General features: G+C 39.3%; 3 protein-coding genes across 3 annotated transcripts; 2 read left to right on the top strand and 1 right to left on the bottom strand.

The window, feature by feature from the left end:
* The first annotated feature begins 440 nt into the window (after positions 1-440).
* On the top strand, positions 441-6751 carry LOC133985929 (TRIO and F-actin-binding protein-like). Its single transcript, XM_062425677.1, has 12 exons — positions 441-451; positions 822-870; positions 1086-1154; positions 1273-1362; positions 1658-1752; positions 2534-3164; positions 3315-3549; positions 4548-4659; positions 4817-4976; positions 5159-5272; positions 6272-6358; positions 6528-6751. Exons 1-12 carry the CDS (start codon positions 441-443, stop codon positions 6672-6674), a joined length of 1800 nt encoding a protein of 599 aa, XP_062281661.1. The 3' UTR covers positions 6675-6751.
* A 161-nt stretch (positions 6752-6912) lies between these two features.
* Positions 6913-9946, bottom strand: smdt1b (single-pass membrane protein with aspartate-rich tail 1b). The gene is made up of 3 exons (XM_062431430.1): positions 9759-9946; positions 7307-7474; positions 6913-7151 (listed from the first exon to the last, which is right to left on the bottom strand). Exons 1-2 carry the CDS (start codon positions 9918-9920, stop codon positions 7337-7339), a joined length of 300 nt encoding a protein of 99 aa, XP_062287414.1. The 5' UTR covers positions 9921-9946; the 3' UTR covers positions 6913-7151; positions 7307-7336.
* Positions 9947-11512: 1566 nt separating this feature from the next.
* zgc:158803 (LUC7 domain-containing protein) lies at positions 11513-20786 on the top strand. The gene is made up of 10 exons (XM_062431418.1): positions 11513-12025; positions 12478-12572; positions 13898-13996; positions 16839-16949; positions 17121-17264; positions 17685-17861; positions 17969-18147; positions 18230-18259; positions 18615-18770; positions 19665-20786. Exons 1-10 carry the CDS (start codon positions 11965-11967, stop codon positions 19906-19908), a joined length of 1296 nt encoding a protein of 431 aa, XP_062287402.1. The 5' UTR covers positions 11513-11964; the 3' UTR covers positions 19909-20786.
* The last annotated feature ends 1409 nt before the right edge of the window (positions 20787-22195 follow it).

Here is a 22195-nt window from a genome sequence, read left to right on the forward strand (position 1 = left end):
GGAGGGGAAATGGGTCATTCATACATTCATTCTAAAGCAGCTCCTTGATATTTATTTCAGCTCTTTTACCCCAGGTGCCCCTCTCACAGAACCACCTTGCAGGAAGGCTTTTTTAGGGCAGCATGTTCATTTGATAGCGTCTAGGATTCAAGTTGATGTATCCTGCAGCGTTGGCTCTGTTGTGTCATGCTTTAAACTGCTCAGCCAGCAAACACAAAACTACAAAACAGAAAACATTCAAAATGTTTATTTATGTTTATTGATTCATAAACAATCACACAAAAGTTTGTGGTAGTTCAGAAACAATAATGTAACGAGAGCTTCATGTGATCTGATGATGATTTGTGACTTCCTCATTCCATCTCACGTTATGCTTTTTTTTTCTTTCTCAATCTCTCTCTGTCTCCTCCTCTCTCATAATATATACACTGGACGCCATCATGCATGCATCGTGAGTATTTTATTTTATTTTGTGCAAACATGCACCAGCAGCACCTCTTTACTTTCAAGTCATTTTGAGCTCAGTTCCTCTTTCTCTTCCTGTTTCCCACCACTTTAAAATGATGACAGTTTGATAAAACTAAACCTCTTCCTATTTTAATGTTCCCATTCTGCAATATATTTCCCATTTTGACATGCTTTAATGGTTTGCCTGCCTCTGTATTCTACTTTCAATGACGTGGTTATCTCATGAAAACAGTAGCTATTCGCATGCTACTGACAGTTTCCGTTTCCTGTATAGTTTCACAGTCAAGTGTGAGACAGAAAACCCACACAGATTACTCTCTCATGCTTGCTCTTAATACTTGCAATAATTGCAGATGTTGTGACTTAAAGGGGTGGATGTCCAGACTGGATGAATACGGCAAGGTAAAAAGAAGTTTCTGTAATATTTATTCTAATTAATTCAATTATTTGAGTTTCCTGGTCTAATTCCTGTTGTAACACCAAGAAGGAGACTCAACCCATAAACTATTCATGGAGTCCAATTACAATAGTAGTGAAAATACCATTAGATGTGTTTTATTCATACACGACTTATTCATTTGATATTTAATATGTTTGCTGTGGGGTTTTTTGGTCAGTGGAGGAAACACTGGTTTGTTCTGAATGATGCTTCGCTGAGGTACTACAGAGACTCAGAGGCTGAGGAGGTAAATTATGACTTGATATATGACAAAAAAAGACATTTCTGAACAGCTATTTCATTCTTCATTGACGTAGTGTTTTGGTAACAACTTTACAACCTGTGCTCTTCTTGTTGCCCTGTAGTCAGATGATCTGGACGGAGTGATCGACTTGACATCCTGTGTGAATGTTTCAGACTGTGATGTGGAGAAGAACTATGGACTGCAGATACAAGTGTGTGTCTACTTATGTTTTGAACATTGTGTTTTACAGTACACTCAGACAGATGGACAGTCAGACACCCCCCTCCACCCCCTCATTTCCACAGCAATTACATGTTTGGCTGCTTCCTGTTTAACTGTGTGTGTGTGTGTGTGTGTGTGTGTGTGTGTGTGTGTGTGTGTGTGTGTGTGTGTGTGTGTGTGTGTGTGTGTGTGTGTGTGTGTTTGTGTGTGTGTGTGTGTGTGTGCGTGCGTGTGTGTGTGTGTGTGTGTGTGTGTGTCTTTCTCCGTCTTTTGATCTCCTCCAGACAAAGAGGGCAGTGTTCACTCTTTCTGCTATGACCTCCAGAATACGGCGGAACTGGGTGAAGTTACTAAAGCAGGCGATCCAGAACAACACGCAGTGAGTCTTAGAGTCCACTGTACTATAACCAGCTGCAAAACCAACAAACTGACTTATCTAGACTGATGTGGCCTATATTCTCAATTCAGTTTATTTCAATGTGAAAGTATCTTGTTTGCCTCTCTTGCTAACAAATGGCACTTAAAATCGTGACTACATAACAATTTTGTTCACGCACATAGAAGCAATGTAAACAGTAAAAATATTTTTCATGTAATAATGAAAAAATATATTAATAAAGATAAATAATAGAACAAATAAAGACAGTGGCCAACCATTGCTGTCCAACACTAAAAGGAAAAATTATATTTAAAAATGTGTGTGCACATTAATGAATTATATTATTATATCATTGTATATATTTATATTATATTATATGTATATATTTTTACATCAATATAGGCCAAGGTATTCAACAATACAATAATTAATATACAGTAAGTGTACAATATGTGTGTATATATGTGCACATTTATACACATACTATACATATCACCAGATAGATAGATAGATAGATAGATAGATAGATAGATAGATAGATAGATAGATAGATAGATAGATAGATAGATAGATAGATAGATAGATAGATAGATAGATAGATAGATAGATAGATAGATAGATAGATAGATAGATAGATAGATAGATAGATAGATAGATAGATAGATAGCAGAAAAAATGCGGATGTGAGTGATTGGGTGGTCTGTCTGCAGTGATCCCTCTCTATCATCTTTCCTCTGATGTGTAACATTACCCTCCTTTGTTTCCTTTATTCTGCTCTCAGCCAATCAGACACTGGCAGTCAGAAAGAGAACCCCCTCTCCCGGAGACCGTCGTCATGCCATCCCCTTGCTCGGTTCACCTGTAAGGACTCCGGCTTTCAACTTCTGAGTTCCTCTACAGCAGCTGCAAACTCCCATCAGGCCGACCACCAGCCCCACTCTGCAGACGGGGATCTGGAAGTGGACGTGTTTCCAGCCACTCAGAGGGAAGAAGGGGAGGGCTGGGACCGCGAGCAAGCCAAGCGATTGGAAGAGAGGAACAAGTGGTTTGAGGAGGGGATCTCCTTCAGTGAGATTGGCAGCAGGTGGGACTGCATGGAGCTGAAAAAGGGGAGTATACCTGTGCCTGTAATTGAAACCATGGACTCAGAGGTCAACAGGAAGTGGATAGAAATTGAGACGCTGTCGTTTAGGGACATGAGTGCGCAGTCTCTCATTGGAGCCCAGGCCTATCAGTCAAGCACCCCACAGGCACCCCGGTCTCCTGTTAGCATCCAGACTTATCAGTCGAGCCCCGGAGAAGCCGAACAGTCTGTCACTGGGTCACAAACTGATACATCATGCTCGAATGAGGTTCTTCTATCTTTAAATGGTGCCCAAACCATTCAAACAAACAGAGCCCTTCAAAAGGAGGTAAGAAAGACATTATATTAAAACATGCGATGCCATGTCATCAGTGCAAGAAAATTATGTTGATTTCCAGAAGTATAAGTCATAGGCATTATCCCCACTGCTCCATTTTTCTCCATCTCTTCTTTCACTATTTGCAAATACATCTCCCAGGCCCTCTCTCTTCGAAAACAAGTGGAGAGCATTAAGAGGGAGCGTGCAGCCATGGGGATAGAGGTGGACAGCCCATGCAGCCCCGGGTCACCCTGTAGGGCCAGGCTCGAAGCCATGGAGGTAGCCTATCGGAAAGAAATGCAGGAGCTGCAGGAGAAACATACGCAGGAGATCAGGGAGCTGGAGGGAAAGAGAGACAAGATGCTGCAAGAGGAGAGTCAAGCAGCTGCTAAAGGTAAGACATAAACTCAACTCAATTTCTTAAGTACTTCAACCATTCTTTCCTGTTTATATTTTATATTTTGGACCACAATCTCCTTATAAACAAACTATCCTTTACACCATTATATCAGCAGATCAAACTCTTGCCAAGATGTTATACGCTCATTCCTTTACCTCAATATCCTCTGTCCAGAAGTCCAAATGCTACTGTTTTCTTTATACTGACACTTTTATTCACATGCAAGACACACATTGATTAACTGCTATCTCTCACAATCAAAGGATCTTCTGTGGAAATTGTCAAAGGTTTTAGATATTTGGGAACTGTAATTGATGGAAATGTTAACTTCTGAGAAGTGCTGACCATATTAAAAAAAACGTGCAAAGATAACAGAAGTTTTAATGACATATGGTAGATTCCAGGTATAACACAAACATCATGTTATAATGAGGAATGTTTGTTACATTCATTTTGTGAAGATAAAGTGATATTTTGTTTCTTGAGAAGAATAATTTAGTTCCCCAGTGATAATGAAAAACAGACAAATATGTTTTTGTCTTTGTGGCAGCAATATGTTGTTGTAGATAGATTACATCTACTCAGTATGTTGGTTGGTTTTGGAGTGAGCAAGCAAACACTGGAAATGGTATTTAATATAATGTTATGTGATCTGATGGAAAGTCTTTTATTTCTAAACATGGTCATGTGGTAATGAAACATTACAGTCAGAAACAAAGCAAAACCTCAGAGAGTACTAGTCATAAAACTAAAAGGAACTCATAGAGAAATAAGAGAGAACTATGATTTAAGTAGCAAAAACAAAGCTTTCCATATAGGAAGTGATCCTTGTCAGCCATTGAAAATAAGCTTTGAGATTTTACCCTTGAGGATACGTTATAGTCTTTTAAAGTCATGTTGTTTGTTGTTGACATCATCGTATCTTGTTTTTACCACTGTGTGATGAAGCCAGGCAGTTAACTTCCTAATTAATAAGTAACGGTTAATTACAGCTATGGAGGCGCTGAGAGCAGCTCACAGGGAGGAGCTGGAGAAAGAGGTGGAAAAGGCCAGGAGGTTGACTGAGGGAGCTGCACACATGGATCCTTCATACAGAGGGCACATGTAAGTTTATTATGGGCGTCCTGCTTATCATGGTGGGAGTGATCTCCATCTCACAGGCTCTCGCTGCAGGCTTAAGATGTTCTACACTCAGCCATGACCCCTCGCATGATAGTGCATTATGATTTAACTCCATAACTCGTGTGTTTGTGCATGTCAGGCCACAGGCGGACATCTTGCACAGTGAGTTAGATGATCTGTCAGAACGTTACTCTCAGAAGTGCCTGGAGCTGAGCCGCACCGAGCCGAGCAGCAAGAGCAGAGAGACTGAGCTTGGATGTAAAGAAAGGGAGTTGGAGCAGCTCAGGAGAGAGAACAAGGTTTATAACAATGCCTGAATTGATTCTGTTTAACTATAATAACATACACAATAGATAATTCCCATAAAATCCTGTCTTTTTGATTTTATATGGTAAAATCAAGAGGGATATATGATAAGACTGAACATAACTGAGCATACAAGTTCTTTATACAGTGAAAACTAAACAGTGTCTTTTTTCAGGAGCTTAAAGCCAAACTGGCGGAAGAGATTAGTCGCATGCGTTATTTCATCACAGGGCAGAGGTCAGACACGGTATCTCCTGGTAGCACCGAGCGCACTGCATTGGAAGTAGAGGTATGTACTGATGGTAAAAAGTAAATGTCTGTGACAAGATTAGATCCTATGTAATCTCAATTTTTACAAAAGTAGGTGATGTACAACACTAAACCCCTTGCTACAGTTTCATTTCACCTGAAATAGTAACATGAAGAACAAATGTTTGATTGGGACACAGGGAGTGACATCTGACATATGTGCAGTGGGATTTAATGAAACTAATTGGTTAGAGCATTTTCTCTGAATGAGCCTCATATCCTCAGTAATGGCTCCCTGTCGCAACATTATCACCCTTTTCTGTTTTTTCTAGTGGCCTCATTTGTGTTGTACGTCTGTGGTTGGTCCCATTTTAGAGCAGCACACACTGCCATCTACTGCCTGAACTACAGAGCATACTGCAGAATACCAACATATTGTAGTACATCACTAGTGCAGAGAAAGCTTTTAAGAATACATTTCCTGATATACTATATGAACAGTGGAGGACCTTTTACTTCAGTAAAAGTAGCCAAAAACCAGTGTAAAAATGCTCCATTAAAAATAAACTCCTGAATCCAAACTCTTAGGTATCATTAGTTAATATCAGCAAAATGAATTTTAAGTATCAGACGTACAAGTATTTGTTAACTGAGGCAAATTGTGATTATGTTGTTATGTTGTCTATTGGATTTTTGTTACTGATGTTTTAATGTGTATTAACATTGTACAGTTGTATTCGATCAAAGCAGACCTAATTTAACCACATTATGTGCTGTTGGTTGGTTAAATTGGGACAATGTGTCATGTTTTATAATTGATCATGTTTTGTATCTAAAATCTAAATCTGCAAAGTAACCAGCAAATAAATGTGGTGGACTGAAAAGTACTTAACCCTCTAAAATGTAGTGGAGTAGAAGCATAAAGTGGCAGAAAATGGAAGCATTGAAGTGCCTCAAAATTGTTTTGAAGTATGGCACTGGAGGAAAATCAAGATCTCACTTACCTGCTAATAGTAAAATTTCACGTTTTGTTTTTCAGACGCTACTAAGAGCAAAAGAAAATGAGGTGCAATATCTTAAGAAAGAAATCAGCTGTCTACAGAGTGAAGTCCAGTCTCTTACTAAGGTACATTTCATGTGTCTGGCTGTATTACGCATATTTTGAACAGCTCTATATGTCCTGAATCCAAATATACACTGCCACATACTGGACAACTTTGATTTAAACTATCCTGGGGGTCCTTTCCTGCTTGATTCTGATACGTCTACCGAATTTCTCCCGACTCTCTTTTTAGGAGAAAGACGTAGCTTATGAGCGTTTTAAGGAGGCCTATGTAGAGCTGAGTGACACGAAAGGTCGTAGCCAGTTGGAGAAGGACTCTCTCGGCAAACACTTGAAACTGGCGAACGCTGCACTACAGGAAGGAGCGAGAGAAACCTGACCAATGAGGACAACTATTAGAAATGACCTTTAAGAACAAAGACAGCAAGCCAGTAGAAAATAGAAACTATTATATATTGATTATAAGTGTTTTCTGGCTTATAAATTATTATGAGATGTCAGAGTACGGCTTGTTGTTACCATTATGTTTATGTGTTTAATAGGAATCATTGTTCAAAGACTGTTTTCTGTTAAGATAAAATAACAAGAAGTGGTTTTCCATATGTATCGACTCACTTTATTGAGTTGACAAGACACAAACATGCAAACAAGAGTGAAGCCATGACAAGTAGTTTTGATATAGCCTCACATGATATGATATTTCTTAAAAATTGATTTGGTGAAAATAAGATAAACAGCAGAGAAGAGCGGATGGAGATGGGTGGAGGTAGAGGGATGAATTTGGAAGTTAAAATGTCCCATCTTCTCGTCCTTCCTTGTCCTGGCTGATATGCTTCCCGTGAGCATTGCAAAGCACCTTGTAGATAAAAATAAAACAAATATTAATTCATTGGTTTTAAGCGGTTAACGGTTATTATTACTGCACCATTTTACATTCACCTGACACACCTATTTAAACAAGGTGGGACTGCCAGTAAAAACACTTAAGCAATACAGTAGGGTGTGGCTTACGTTCACTTTTTTTCCCTCTCTCAAGTCAGCTTAGTCATCATCATCGTCATCTTCAGGGACAAAGATGTCGTGCTCCTCCAAGAGAGCAGCAAAGTTTTTGCTGATCAATGTTCCCACATACAGGAAAGGCACCACCACTGCTGTCATGCGGATAAGACCAAACGCCGTCTGGAAACACGGGGAGGAAATGTGACTTTAAAATTAAAAGGGTAATCCGAGGAGGAGCACACGAACTGATCACATTACAAGAACTGATTACTTGCAATGTGAACTGGCATACATTGGTAAGACCACCAGAAATAATGTAAGATCTAGTCCTGTGGCTGTATATTTTTCCGAGGTGAATCACACAGCATTTCCACTGTCAGATATGTGAGGATTTAGGTTATAAGACATGCTTCAAAAAACTGTTCTGGATACATAGACTGGGCACTTTGACCCCAAAAAGCCTTAATGAGGTCTTCATCATTAGACCATTTTTGTGAATGAATATCTTATGCATTATGTCTCTAGCAATAATATTGCCTTTCTGTATGTTGTGTTGCCTTTTCAGAGTCTTCTTGTTCTTTCACATATGGCATTTTCCCACAATCAAAATAACACATACTTCCATAAATAGACAGAGCCGCCTCTATTGAATAGTAATTTAGCCTACGTCCTTAGTTTGAGTAGCTACAAACTACTTCTGCACATGAGTTGTATATACTACAATATTGATATTGATACATTTACTATAAAAATAAAAGCATTAAAAATGCTTGGAGTCCAAAAAAGGGTGGATCATTAACTAGGCAAAGCAGGCAATCTGCCAGGAGCCCCAGAACAACAAGGACCCTGAAGGTTAACTTAATATGAGATTTGGGAGATGCTATTTGTCCAAAGTACAAGCAAAATGAGGTACAATCCCAGCCACAGTAGATCAAGGGGAAGAGAATAAGTGATAAATAAGAATAAGTGCTGCAACGTGCAAGTGGCACGAGACTACAGGAGTATGAAAACACACTGTAAATTACATTTTTAGAGAGACAGAAAAACAGGACTGGAGAGGTGGAGAGAAAAAGAGTATGAGAGTATATACTTCCGGCATTTATTGAAGAGAGGGACTCTGCTGCCCAAACTGAGTTAAGCAACATGTTCTTCCACCAAGGAACTAAACAGGAGACTTTGGATTGAGATTTCCTGCCTTATAGTGACAGCAGGCCTAGATGGTGTGCATTTGCTGGCCACTCTGTAGGCAAGCATTCGTAACTTCTTATGAGCAGCAACAAGGAGCCAGTGGAGAGTAATGAAAAAAGTGGAGTGACATGAGCTGTTTTTGGCTGGTTGATGACCAAGGTTTTACTGACTAAAGATGACCACTGCCTGGAAAAGGACATTAACATTTCTAATATTATATAGCCATTAGCCGTGTTAGGTGGGTTACCAATCACGATGACCAGATTTGTTGTAGAAGCAAAGCTGAACTGGACACTAATGTCGTCCTGAAGAGAGCAACGATCTCAGATTAGTTAATGCTTCCAAGTTTATTTAGTGTCAACTGCTTTGTGCTAATTTAACTGAAATTGTGTTTAGGAATACACACCATTAAAGCACAAAATTGTGTATCAAAGACTAGATCTTAGACCTTCATTACCTCAGTGCATACTTCTTAACCCACTGAAGGTTAGAGGATAGGTTCACAATTTGTGAAAGTGTCTTAAAACAGCCTATATGAACACTGAAAGAGGTGTTCCTTGCTGAAGTCCTCCTGTTCATAGTGGCTAATAAAAGCCTAATAGTCTGTATAAACAGGAGGAATAATTACAGAGAGAAAACAACCTTTGAAAATCTTCATTGTCTCAGTGTATATTCCTTTACCCACAGCAGGTTAATCCAGCCTTCCTAAAGTGGTTTTGGACAACATATTTCTTTCCAGTTGAGAGCCATTTTCCTGTTTTGTTAAAGATATACTAGACCGTCTGATACTGGGTAAATTAGAGGCTAAAATTAATTTTCCATTTATCTGTGCACAATATAGTAACTTCACCTACACATATAAAAAAAAACTTCGAGAGTAAAAAATTCAGATGTTAGGAAGCATAAGTAGGAACATATGACTCATTAATTTCTAAATGTCATGACTTGACAACAATGAACACCAAAAGCTGCAGTATTCACATCAAATTATTAATCGTCAAACAAAACAATCCATCTTGTACACAATACAATAATTAAATTACCTGCAAAAAATTTCATTTGACATATCAACTTGCAAAATATGGATGTAATTACTTCCTGAAAGTGCCTATATGTTTGCGTAAAGACGCGCTCATTGGCTGGCCTGACAACGTCCTGCCTTTCCATTGGCCACAGCTGCTGTCAGATCAGCGCTAAGTCCCGCCTTTGCTGTGACTCATTTTTTTCTCAGTATTTTCACCTTTTTTCAGCTCGGTAACAGCGGTGGAAAACTTACTTTGTCGGGTTTCGGTAGGATTCCCCCCGATGCTGTTGATACTGCATTTCGGCTTTGAGTCATCTTCGATATGTTAGATGTTTTCGAGCCGGTGTTGCGGCTCAGTATCGCCGCATTTCTGTAGGAGAGCCGCAGTGACAGCCGCAGTACACCCGTCGCCATTTTTCCCTGTAGTGGTAGTGATAGAGAGAGGGCGGGACCTGCAGGAGGTGAGGGGCGTATTTAACAGAAAACAACAGTGATCATACATTTTGATAAAAATAAAAAAAATGTAAACCCAACAACCACAGTAAATTAATAAACCACTATAAAACTGTTCCCTAAAAACCTCTGACTAGAATATATACGAATCCCCACCTTTTCTTTATAATGTATTTATTTATTTACTTTTATTTTAATTGTGTTTTCATTATCTTTATATGTAATTTATTATGTCATATTCTTAAATAAATAAATAGCATTACATGTTAAAGTAAACAAGTTAAACAATGTCTCTGCGTTCTGAAACCAGGATAGTTACGGCAGCTCTGACGGAGTTTGATCAAATACAAAGTTGATGTAATTTATTTCATTTTTCACAATTATGTTGCCTTTTGTTGCTTTATTTACAACAAAGATGTAGGCCTACAACAATAGTCATACAAAAACATGCCCTTAACTTAACCGAGGGGAGTCCATTCCCGTAATTTTGGAGTTCAAGAAGAAAACTAATTTAAGATACTGAAAATCTTCCTCACTTCTTTAAAACGTTTAAACTGTTTAATTTCAGATGTAGCTGCACTGTATTGACACTTGAAGGCTGTTTTATATTCATCTGCCGAAAGTAGAAAGTTTACTTCCTCATTGAAAATCTAATTTTAAAGGGTAGGCCTATATTTATGATTTCTGACATCAGTAGATGTCATCTTAATGATTTAAAGTGGTAATTATACCTTTATTTGTAGTAGAAATACATGTCGGGAGGGGATATTTTTTATCAGCAGGCGAAACAAACATAGACTGCAGTTGGTACAAAAATGCTGCAGCCAGGCTTATAGAAGGTCTAAGAGAAGTGACCACATTACTCCAATCCTTGCTGCCCTTCACTTGTTACCTGTGAGTTTTAGAATTGATTTTAAGATTTTACTGGTGGTTTTTAAAGCATTGAATGGTCAGGTTCCTGCCTATATTTGTGAATGAATAACTCCTTATGAGCCTGACCGCTGCCTGAGATCCTGTCCTATATCTCGACATGTCACTAGACGGGACGGGGCCTTTGCTGTTTGGGCTCCTCAGCTGTGGACCTCCCTGCCTGGAGATCTCAGGCAGGCAAACTCAGTGTCTTCTTTTAAAAAGACTCACTTTTATCGTATGGCTTTTTCTTATCTCATGGTATTTGTTGTGTTATTTAATTATTATATATTGACGATATTTTTACTTTGGATCTTTTACTTGCATCGTCTGTTTTTATTGTAAAGCACTTTGTTATTTCATTTTGAAACGTGATATATGTATTATTATTATTATTAGTAGTAGTAGTAGCATTTACATGTGTAATTAAAGATGTTAAAATACAAAACATTTTTCAAAATGTATATAAATATTTCGATAATAAACTGTCCACGTAATCTTAATTGTATTTTAAATGAGGTTAAAATCCCAAAATGTGTGTTGTCCAAACATTTGGTGTAACGTCATCAAACCAGCGCGCGAGGACTGACTGCAGCACTTCCTCCAGGCGGAAGGACTGTGAGCGCGCTCTGGGCTCTGCGGGCACGAGCACGGAGGGGAAGTGCAAAGACGGAAGAAAGGACGCAGAAATAAACTTGCCAACTTCTGGCTGACCGGCTAGAAATCCAGTTATATGCTATGTTACACAGAAACCGACTGGCAGCGTTGATATAAGTGTAGTTAGCTAACCAAACGCCCGACTCTCAGCTCGACAGCTGCTCCAGTTTTCAAACAGGCTGATCCACCGACCTGAAGCCGCTAAACTCACATTTACTCAGCTGCTGTTAAAGCTCTGTGATAACCACTGAAGTGTATTAACGCCACACAACACCAGCTAGCAGTCCCTGAAAGACTTTTTCTCTCCTTGTGGGGGAAAAAAAAGTTGTCCGCGGCGGCGGCGGAGGAGGAGGAGCCGCCGACGAGGCCTGCAGTCGAGGCGGCTGCATGTGTGAGGACCGCTGCGGGCGAGGAGTGACTCACACAACCATAACCAAACATGTCGGCCCAGGCACAGATGAGAGCAATGCTGGACCAGCTCATGGGGACGGGGAGAGATGGTGAGGAGCAGGCTGTGGTTAAACATCATGACAGGAGTTTGTGTTGTTGCTAGTGTTAGCCGGTGAAGCTAACCCGCCTGGCTGGCAGTGACAGAGGCATGCTTTACACACCAGGCTAGCTAACATGAGGGCTAGCACAGACAGCAGCCGACTATAGCTACCTGTTGTCTTTGAGTTAGAGTTTACACGGGAAGTTAAGCTGATCCTCCCCTAAAACTCCTATTGATCACATTTTAGCATCAGACGTCGCCTGGGTCAGCTTGCTCTTTTGTTCAGTTTATTTCCACCAGCTGCTGCCATTTGATCAGACTCTTGTGGATTATTACAGATGTATGACTCATTCATTGCTATTATGGTAGTATGTTTCAGTGTTAAATTACATGGCTGTATTAAATATATATACGTCCTTACTTATATCTGTCTGTCTGCCGTTCTGCGTTTTCTTTTTAAAGGAGACACCATGAGGCAGAGAATAAAATTCACAGATGAGCGGGTCTGCAAAAGTCACCTTTTGGATTCATGTCCTCATGATATTCTGTCAGGCACAGTGAGTATCTCACACACACACACACACACACACACACACACATAGACAGAGAGCATCATCATGTATCATGCTGCAGTCTGAAAGTATTAAGGCTGTTATTGGTTTTGGGAGTCTTTGTCTTTTCTATCTGCAGTCTTCTCATTTTAGTGCCATATAGCATGGCAGCGAATATAAAATACAGTGGAACAAATGTTTATTGTCCACCAAGGTGGAAAACTGTCTTTGGCTCACCAAAACATGGAAGACGCACTACACATGATTCTTACAGATAGTGAAACAGTCAGCGCTAACAAACATAGAGACAAGGTGACTTTACACACTGAAAACAGTTCATGTCTGTGGCTTAGATCTCATCAGTCACTTTGCAGAGTTAAAAATACTGATGGCACTTGGGATGAAGAGGATGGGAGCTATTCGCCAGGATACTCCTTGCTCTCATCCTCATACTTTCCATAAAGAGTTGAGTCATGGACTTTTGGGTTTTGCCAACTATTCTGCTGGCCTTCAGGACAGTCCTGATAGTTTATTCTTACGCCTACAACTTAAGTGATTGTACAAGGCAACAAGATCTAAAGTTAAAACACTCAACAAGAGTTTTGTACACTGTTTCGAAAATGTGTTGACTAACATGGAGGCTATTGAGTCTTCAGAGATACTGTCACTTGAGCATTTTTTCAAAATATACAACTATACTACTGTATTTTTTAGGTAAGCTTATCTGGAAGTCAAGAACTGTACCAAGATATTTAAAGCCTTCTACAGCTTTAACATGTTGTTGATGAAAGTGAAACTGGCTCTATTTTTAAATCTTGTTTTGTGCAGATAATTAATTCAGAAGTAAATGTCCAGACAAGACTAAGGGAAGAGTTTTTTTGGCCATAAAGGGAATGAATGGCCAATGAAGATGTAACTTAATCTAAAATTTAACCTAAGTCTTCAACAAGCAAGATGTGCAAAACATGCAACCACATGTCAAATGCTATTGTTTTTTGGATCATATACTTCAGCCAGACATTGACTGCAATGGATGAGATAAGATGACAAAGGAAGTTTATTTTAACTTGTCCTGATACTTTCTGTTCTTTGTAATCAGGTATCTGTGTTTAAAATGAGCTACAATTCCAACATTTTTCATCTAATGTGTATGTGAACACTCAAGTTAAAATTGAGTCTGTTCTTTAACTTCATGGTCATTATTTCTTTTCAAATCTGATTTGCTGGAGGGTAGCCAACACAAAAGTGATGCTCTCCTCCACAAATTTCAATGTGAATGAAATGAGGAAACGTGCAAGCCTAATCTGTTGATGTCATTTTGGCTGCTGTAGAGAATGGACCTGGGAGAGTGTATGAAAGTCCACGACCTGGCGCTCAGAGCAGACTACGAGATTGCCTCTAAGGAGCAGGAGTACTTCTTTGAACTTGATGTGAGTCATAACACACACAAACACACCATTATACTCCCCAGATAATATTTCTTGTATTCTACAATAACACTGTACTCACTCACTGAATAGTACAAAAATGGGGCAATTTCATTAACAGAGTCCAAAGTGAACGCCTACAAAGTGCCAGATGCAGATAAACAGGTTTTGACAAGTAATAAATTAGGTGTTAATTAGTGATGTATCTTTTGAGTCATTATAAATGTGAAGCTAGAATAATTGGGTCCTATTATTTTAGTAATAATATGAACCTCACTGAGCAAATAAGTTCCAAACATCACCTTTAAGGTCAGAAACATTGTGTGTAGTTTGGAGGCAGTTGTTGGGTAGTAATCTGTGTGAAAGCACAGATAATTCTGCTGTTAACCTCACAGTCATCACAATGCAGGATAAAATTATTGTCACTGTGATAACTTTCCAAAGTTGTAAAAGCCTGCCTCATGGTATTAGAAGCCACTTTGTTTTGTGGTACACCAGTGCAGCATAACATTTTGCTTTTCCCAGTTACATTGTCAGTCTCAATATACTAGGTACATATCTCAACTTACACTGCACAGCTTCACCTTTTAGATCGCCTTTTAATATATTATCAAGCTAATAATTAATGGCAAATATTAGTTAATTTCTACCTTAAATCTGCCAAATGCTGGTTTGTATCTGCAGCTCCTATTGCACAATTAACAGACGTCCAGACTGAGAATGCTGCTTTCATGTCAAACTTCAGAAAGCCTGGTTGGTGGTAAATTAATCCACTTTGCATACTTTCTGTCATGCGATGACAGCCATCTGGAAGAAAGACACGTTGCAGAAGATGGGTTGAGGCAACTAAAACATATGAAAATTGAAACTGATGACCCACTTTACAGTTTTCACACAGTACAGTCATTTGTTGGACTGATTCCAGACTGGTTGCTCATACTGAATGCTAAGCTGTCTCTAGAGCATCACTGATGAAAACACCTGACATGGGTGGACATCCGTCACATCCATCACATTTCTGGTAATGCCTGCCCTGATATCTGGATGATTCAGTGGCAGACTGGAAGATTTAATTTGATGTCTAGTTTCTCCTCTGGAGACTTTACTTGTCTGAATCAAGATTCTTAAGGATCGATGATGTCATGCTGCACAGATTGTAAATCTCATTGCAATAACCATGACTGAATATGTTCGTGAAAAACATTTTTTTACATGACTAAGATGAGATGATGACAAGACAGCCTTGATGTCATTAAACACTGACTGTGACTATATAAACATGCAGCATTGTTGATGAAAAAAAAGGAGACTGAAAGGTAGTTTAAATAATTTAAAAATGACCAAAATCTCTCTTTATTTTTTAATGACAAAACGTTTTAGACTGACAGGAGTCTTAGCCTGAGCAGCACAGCAGCAGAGAGTGTGTCTACACTGGAGGTGTTCAGGTGCACTGTTGACTGTAGGTCACCCATGTTTGAAAGCACTCTGAGCCTAATACACAATGACTAGTTACACACATAAAACAAAGGAAAATAGACTTTAGGTCACATTTACGTGTATATAGTGTGAGCCATTAACCAGCCTGTGTAGACAGCCGTATTGATTAAAATAACAGTGTACAACATTACATTTGCTTATCACAGTGGGTGTTCCAGCAAATGTTGCCTTGTTCAATCTTTTAACACTGATGCCATGTGAACTGGCTTTCTATACAGCAATTGTGTTAACCTTAGGGGCATAAGGCTGGTAACCATAGGACACAGAGGTATTTATTCTTTTTTTATGCAAGCAGCTTGCAGTTAGTGTGTGAACAGTATTTTTTAAGTTGTTTGGCCTAACTTCATTTTATTTCTGCTCAGAACAGAAAGCTAAGTTTGTTCAACCAAAACATTTGGTTTCAAAAAATGTTATTGTATATCAGCTCTCATTGTTTTATGATAGTTTTAATGAAAGTATTGGGCCCCAGTTGTTAAATTGTGTTGTTTCAAAATAAATATGAAAATCGGAACATGTTTCATGTCTGGATGCTGTTTCTTAAATTGAAACCATCAGACCAGACACTTTCTGCATAAAGTGTTGCACTATTAATCATTCAGCCTGTGGTTTTCATCAGATAATGAAATAAGTTTGACTAAAATGACAAAATTACTGTTCTTAGATTGAAATGTTCAATATAATCTGATGACTTAAAAAGACTAAAATGTCAACAGTTCTCATTGACTTAAACTATCGTAAAATTGTTATGGTTTTCTTTGACCAAGATAAAATGCCCAGACTTTGTATCAACTAAAACTTAACTAATAAAAGCAGGACAAAGTTGACTAAATATGTTTAAAAACTAACAAGGACATTTAATACAGAACTAAGACTAAATTAAAAAATAGCTGACAAGTGAACACTATTTGAGAAGCAGCACAACATAAAAGCGAGTCACGCAGCTTTCTAGTTGTGCTATTCTCATTTCAGAGCATGTCAGAGTTGAACTCAGTTCTGACTGACTACATTCATTTGTTGGAGACATAACTTTAACTGTGATTGAGAGCAGGCCACAGTAATAATGAGCAGACATGTCTGTAAATGATTGTTATGGACTTAACAGATAAACTTTGTCGGCACACTTAATAACAGGCAGATATACAGTTTGTTGTATTAACAATACATTACACAGTACTAATGAAATTTATAAAGATTTGTTGTCTGAGAAAGTTTTATAAAAAGAAAAGAAAAATACCTTTGATCTGTTTTCCATCAAAGTAGAAGTAACATGGTGAATATTCTTCAACATGGCCGCAGTGGATATGTTACTCACACATAAAAACCTCATCTCATTTATCTCTGTTTGCAGGCTGCTGAGCACCTTCAGTCTTTTATCGCTGACTGTGACCGCAGGACCGAGCTGGCCAAGAAGAGACTAGCCGAGACGCAAGATGAGATCAGCGCAGAAGTGACAGCAAAGGTGACAAACGCACTGTTGACATTGTTATTGAGATTGTCATCAAGTCTTCATGCATAGTAAATCCCCATACCACACAACATCTTATCAAGAATCTGTGCAACGTCACTTTGTTTTTGTTTTTTTTTACAGCTTAGAGCTCATTATTTTGTCTTTTTCACCTGTCTTTATAAGGCCGAACGTGTCCACGAGCTGAACGAAGAGATCGGGAAGCTGCTGGCCCGGGCGGAGCAGCTGGGAGGCGAGGGGAACGTAGATGAGGCCCAGCAGTTACTGGAAATGGTGGAGAAGACTCGGGCCTTGAAGAAAGAAGCAGAGGTCAGAGACTTTTAAACTGCTGTATTATAAGAAATGAGAAATCTATTTTGTTAGAGTAGATAAAATATTTAGACCTGTATGTCACCAGCCTGACCAGAGATACTAAGTTTTACTACTATACAGTTTACTAATGACACTGAATTTAACAATGGCCGCATGGTCACACTCAATGACTTCACAGTAGCAAAAGGCATTAGTTCCTCAATATGGAAAGAAATCTCATAGAGATGACCGTAAACTGATGCTCCTGTAACTTTTATTTTGAGCTGACAGTGTCTTGAGTTTAATAAGAGGTCACATGAATTAGCTGTCTTCTTCTCTTTAATGCTCAAGTAGAGTTATTACATTTTCATGAATCATGAAATAAATGTTCAAATCTTCATTTGCTGCAGCTCTTTAGACTCATGTTTGCTCTTGCAGGATGTGTACAGGAACTCGATGCCAGCCTCCAGCTTTCAACAACAAAAACTACGGGTGTGTGAGGTGTGCTCGGCCTACTTGGGTCTCCATGACAATGATCGTCGCCTTGCTGACCACTTTGGGGGCAAACTGCATCTTGGTTTCATTGAAATCCGTGAGAAGCTTGAAAAGTTAAGGGTAAGGGTCACACCAGAACTACCAAATACTCCTCTAATTTGCATGATTATTGATCTGTTTGCAGCTAATTTGCGTTACCCTTTTTTCCCCTTTTTAAAAAAATACAGAAAGCTGTTATTGAGAAACAAGAAAGAATGCGAGTGAGAAGAAGAGAGGAACGTGAAAAAGAAGATGAGAGAGAGCGACAGTGGGAGGTTGAACGGGAGCGAGAGAGGGAACGGGAACGGGAGCGCGAAAGAGAGCGAGAATGGGAGAGGGAGCGAGAAAGGGAGCGGGACCGTAGGAGGTAAGAGAAAGCCTGACTCCCACTATGTAAAAAAAAAAAGTTGTGTCGTCTGGAAACTAAAACTGATCCGTTTGTATCTTAGGTCAAGATCTAGAAGTGGAGACCGATACAGGTATGACTGCTTTGACCTGAAATGCTTAAACGTTTGTTTTGTCTAGTGTACTCAAAAACCTATCACACAATAAATACTTCTCTAAATCCCAGGCAAGTTTGGCACGTATTGTTTTTGCAGAGTACAGGGATTTTTAGTGAGTGCCCATTGTGAAGCTAGTTGTGTGCTGTGGTGTGGTTTCTCAGAGAACAGTGCATCATATGAAGATGTTTTAGCATTACAGTACATACACACAAGGGTATAATGGTATACAAAGCCAGCTGTGATACAGCAGTGTTGAAATATACAAACAGGAGCGTGATCAGAATAATTTGAAACCGTACAATCTGTTTTCTCCATAAAATTGTTTTTCTAGGGATGGAGGCAGTTCATCCTCCCATCGTTCAAGACGTCACCACTCCTCTCGTTCCAGAGAAGAAGGTGGAGACCGGGATCGAGATAGAGAGAGGAAACATCGACACAAGGACAGGCACCGCTCGCGTTCCCACTCTCACAGGCACAAAAGGAAGAGGTGGGGCTTAAGTATCTCGGACTCTGTGTTTCTCTCTGTACTTCAAGTATCTCCACAACCATTCATCTGATCGACTTCACTCTTAGTGGGTGTATTGCTGGGGATCCAAGACAGTGCAGTATCGAGTGACAGCTCATTATACTGATTATAACCAATTAATGATTGAACATTAATACATTCTGACATAGTGTTTCTGGTCGCAGCTTTTCTAGCCATTACTGTACTGGTTAAGAAGCCAGTCGTAGCCAGTGATTAGACTGATCAGAGCTGTACAACCCTGCCATGAGGAGTACAAAAACGTTAGGACGAGGGGAGGACATCTTCTCGTTTGATAACGTTAGAAGTAAAGTAGGCTTTGGTGTCTGCTTACGGACTCGATTTTCAAAAGACGACAAAAAGAGAGAGAGCTGAGAGGATCAGCGAGGGAGATAGAGAGAGCGGTGATGTTTGAGTGAGCTAGAGAGTGGATGAAGAGAGCGAGTGGTGGTAGTGAGAAAGATCAGAAGAAAGCTGGTGAATCAAAGAGGGAGAAACAAAACTTTCTGATTGTTTCATGGCAGTTACAAATAAACACTCATACTTAACTCAGTCAATTACACACAGTCAAGGTAGAAATTATTGTCATTCTCATGTATAACACTCATAGAGAAGAACAATTTGTGTTTGTTCATGGTTAAGGTGCACTAAGTTGTATATAAATTGTAGTAAGTTACTTGTACTGGAAGTGTATACAATTTTAACACTGGAATTAAAATGTAACTTTCATGAATAGTTGCTCCCAGGGGTCAAAATAAGCATCAGGCAAATGCTGGTAAAATATGCAGGTGGCTTGAAAATTTGCATCACACAATAGCCAAAAAAAACAATGTTCAACTGCGGCTGATTTTCTTTTAGGTCTCCAAGAGACAAATCATCTAACACTCGCGACAGAGAGCGCTCGCTGTCCCAGGAGCCATGTAAAGAGGGTGGAGGAGCAGGAGAGAGCTGGCGTGACGACAAGGCGGATTTTGCAAACTGGGAGGACAGAGGGAGGTCCACTTCCCCGGACACAGCCAGGGGCCGGGAACGAGAGAGATCCCTGTCATTGGAGCGGGACCGACGCTCCAGCTCAGAGGAGCGAGAGTCGGGGGAGATATGAACAGAAGGGCCGAGAGTCCGGGGAGAAACGAACAGGAGGGGACGCCTCCAAAGTCTTTTGATTTGGATATATTGTTTAGTCAAAGGAGCATGGAGAGATGAGTGTTGCTGCGAATGTGTATGTGTCTGCTTTGTATGTGTGTTCATGTTTAAAATGGGACATGTACATAGGTAGGCAGGTGGAAACTTTTCATGGGGATGAGGGAACAACTTCAGTGGTGGCGGTTGAGCTAACATGCAAAGCAACTTTTATTAGACAGTGGCGTTGAATTGTGAGGCTTGAGTGGCGTGAAAGAAGTACAGTCTTGTTTTTTTTTTAATGCCATCTTGTTGATCTTGTGTACAGTTATTTTGACAGTGACAGGAGTGAGTAGACAGACGCCCTACTTTAAATCTGTTTTTATTTTACTCACATGAAGTGCTGTTATTTTTTTATCATTAGTTAAACGTTATTACTGTTTTCCCATGTTCCATTAGGAATCTCAGTTTCAGTAGCTGTGGATTTATTTACACGGGTTGGACTCACTAATGTGGCATAACCCTCGCAGTAATGTTTGAAATGAGCTGTGAATGACTGAAGGCACTTCTGATGGTTGTGTTTTATTTGCTGCCTTCAAGCCATAACAATCTCATTTGGGAAATCTGACACACACCCTTGAGCCTGCCTTTAATTCAAGATTCAAAAAACCTTGCTTGTCACCTGAAAGAAGTCATCCAAATGTGCCCAATCCGTTCTACACATGTGTATGCATATAGATGATGTGCAGATTTACATATTGACACTTGAGGCCAAGGGAGTTGTGTCCTGTGTGCTGTGATACGACCTGGATGTACTGGGGGAATCTACTTTGCTGTGCCACCATAAACTGAATAAAAATTTTCTGCTTCCATTGAAATACAATGTTTTGTACAGACCATTGATCTCTCTACAGCTCAGTGCATTAAAGGAGCACCCCACTTATTTTACATATGAAGGTATTACTTGTATATCTTGTTAAGCTTTCCAAAGTTTCAAAAGAAATATCTGCTCAAGATTTTTAACAAAAAGCTTGTTACAAACAGGAAATAATTCACTAATGAAAAAATGATCCCGAGCTGCATTATGGGAAATGTAGGATCCAGCATTTTTGGTGGTTGACATACATCAACCATAGTATGGCAACCACAATGGAAAAAAAGTCAGGATATGTCAGTCTCTGTTCATTTATGATGATTCTTTTAAAGAGTATTTCTCTTGTCCACCAAGTTAACCATAGTGTAAAGGGCCGTCCACACCGAGAACAATAGCTTTAAATGTCCTAATTCGAGTGGATGGCGGAGTCCACACCACATCTATAACAATAACGATAGAGGAGAACGATAACATTTGGAATCACTTTCAGACCGATTTGATGAACAAAAAACGCTGACTGTCAATCAAAACCCTTATTCATGTATTTATTTAATTGCGGCTTTGCTCCTCTCTCACTCTATGGAGTGCTGTAAATTGGAGCAGGATGACAGAGGTTTAGATATGTCTTTACTGTTACAAGGATGCTGGATGCTTTTTTCTCTATTATAATGTAAAAAATAAAGTTAGCAGATCTTTGTAAGCGGGTCTGTGCTCATACTATGTGTCACTGCTGCAGCGGTGCACTTTTACATACCGCGCTTCAGCATCTGCTGAAACATCACAGCAACTAGTGTCTGAAATACTTCTGATCAACACACTGAATTAGCACCCACCTCTGAACTCTTCTGTTTTTCTTTTTATTTCTCCATACAACATATTACACCAGTAACAGCTCATCAATAATTAGCTGCAGACAAAGCTGGAGCATCCAGCGCGTACTGGACACTGATGTTATCACTCTCAGTGTGGACGCTCACATCGTTATCGTTGTCGTTATAGTTATACTTATCGTTCTCAGTGTGGACGGCCCTTAAGACTAAATTGCCGGAGTATTCCTTTAAAATTTAAGATATTTTTAAAATTATTTGTGACACTACAACAAGATCCTTTGGCAACTAGAGTTGTTTTGAGAAACACTGCTGTTGCCACATTTTGCTGTTTTTACTTCTTTGAAAACTATTTTTATTTTTATAATTTGTACATAAATCATGACATGGACTTAAATAGTGTCACAGAACTAATTAAGCCCATGCCAGACTTTTGACTTTTTTCATAAAATATCTTTATTTTATATTCCAAAGTCTACATGAATACATGTTCAAATGAGAGATAAATATTGCTTTATAAGAAATTATTTCTATGTCCGTATCCATGAAAAAAACCTGAACCTAGATTT

This window comes from Scomber scombrus, chromosome 2 (genome assembly GCF_963691925.1).
Source record: "Scomber scombrus chromosome 2, fScoSco1.1, whole genome shotgun sequence".
Classification (NCBI taxonomy): domain Eukaryota; kingdom Metazoa; phylum Chordata; class Actinopteri; order Scombriformes; family Scombridae; genus Scomber; species Scomber scombrus.

Bases quoted from the DNA above. Each gene is read 5' to 3' on its own strand.
- LOC133985929 (XM_062425677.1), top strand. The intron at 4,977-5,158 runs GTTTATAACAAT...GTCTTTTTTCAG, and splicing joins AGCTCAGGAGAGAGAACAAG to GAGCTTAAAGCCAAACTGGC. The intron at 6,359-6,527 runs GTACATTTCATG...CTCTCTTTTTAG, and splicing joins AAGTCCAGTCTCTTACTAAG to GAGAAAGACGTAGCTTATGA.
- smdt1b (XM_062431430.1), bottom strand. From the start codon at position 9,920: ATGGCGACGGGTGTACTGCGGCTGTCACTGCGGCTCTCCTACAGAAAT. The intron at 7,475-9,758 runs GTAAGTTTTCCA...CCGTGTTTCCAG, and splicing joins TCCTACCGAAACCCGACAAA to ACGGCGTTTGGTCTTATCCG.
- zgc:158803 (XM_062431418.1), top strand. From the start codon at position 11,965: ATGTCGGCCCAGGCACAGATGAGAGCAATGCTGGACCAGCTCATGGGG. The intron at 12,573-13,897 runs GTGAGTATCTCA...TGGCTGCTGTAG, and splicing joins ATGATATTCTGTCAGGCACA to AGAATGGACCTGGGAGAGTG. The intron at 17,265-17,684 runs GTCAGAGACTTT...TTGCTCTTGCAG, and splicing joins CCTTGAAGAAAGAAGCAGAG to GATGTGTACAGGAACTCGAT.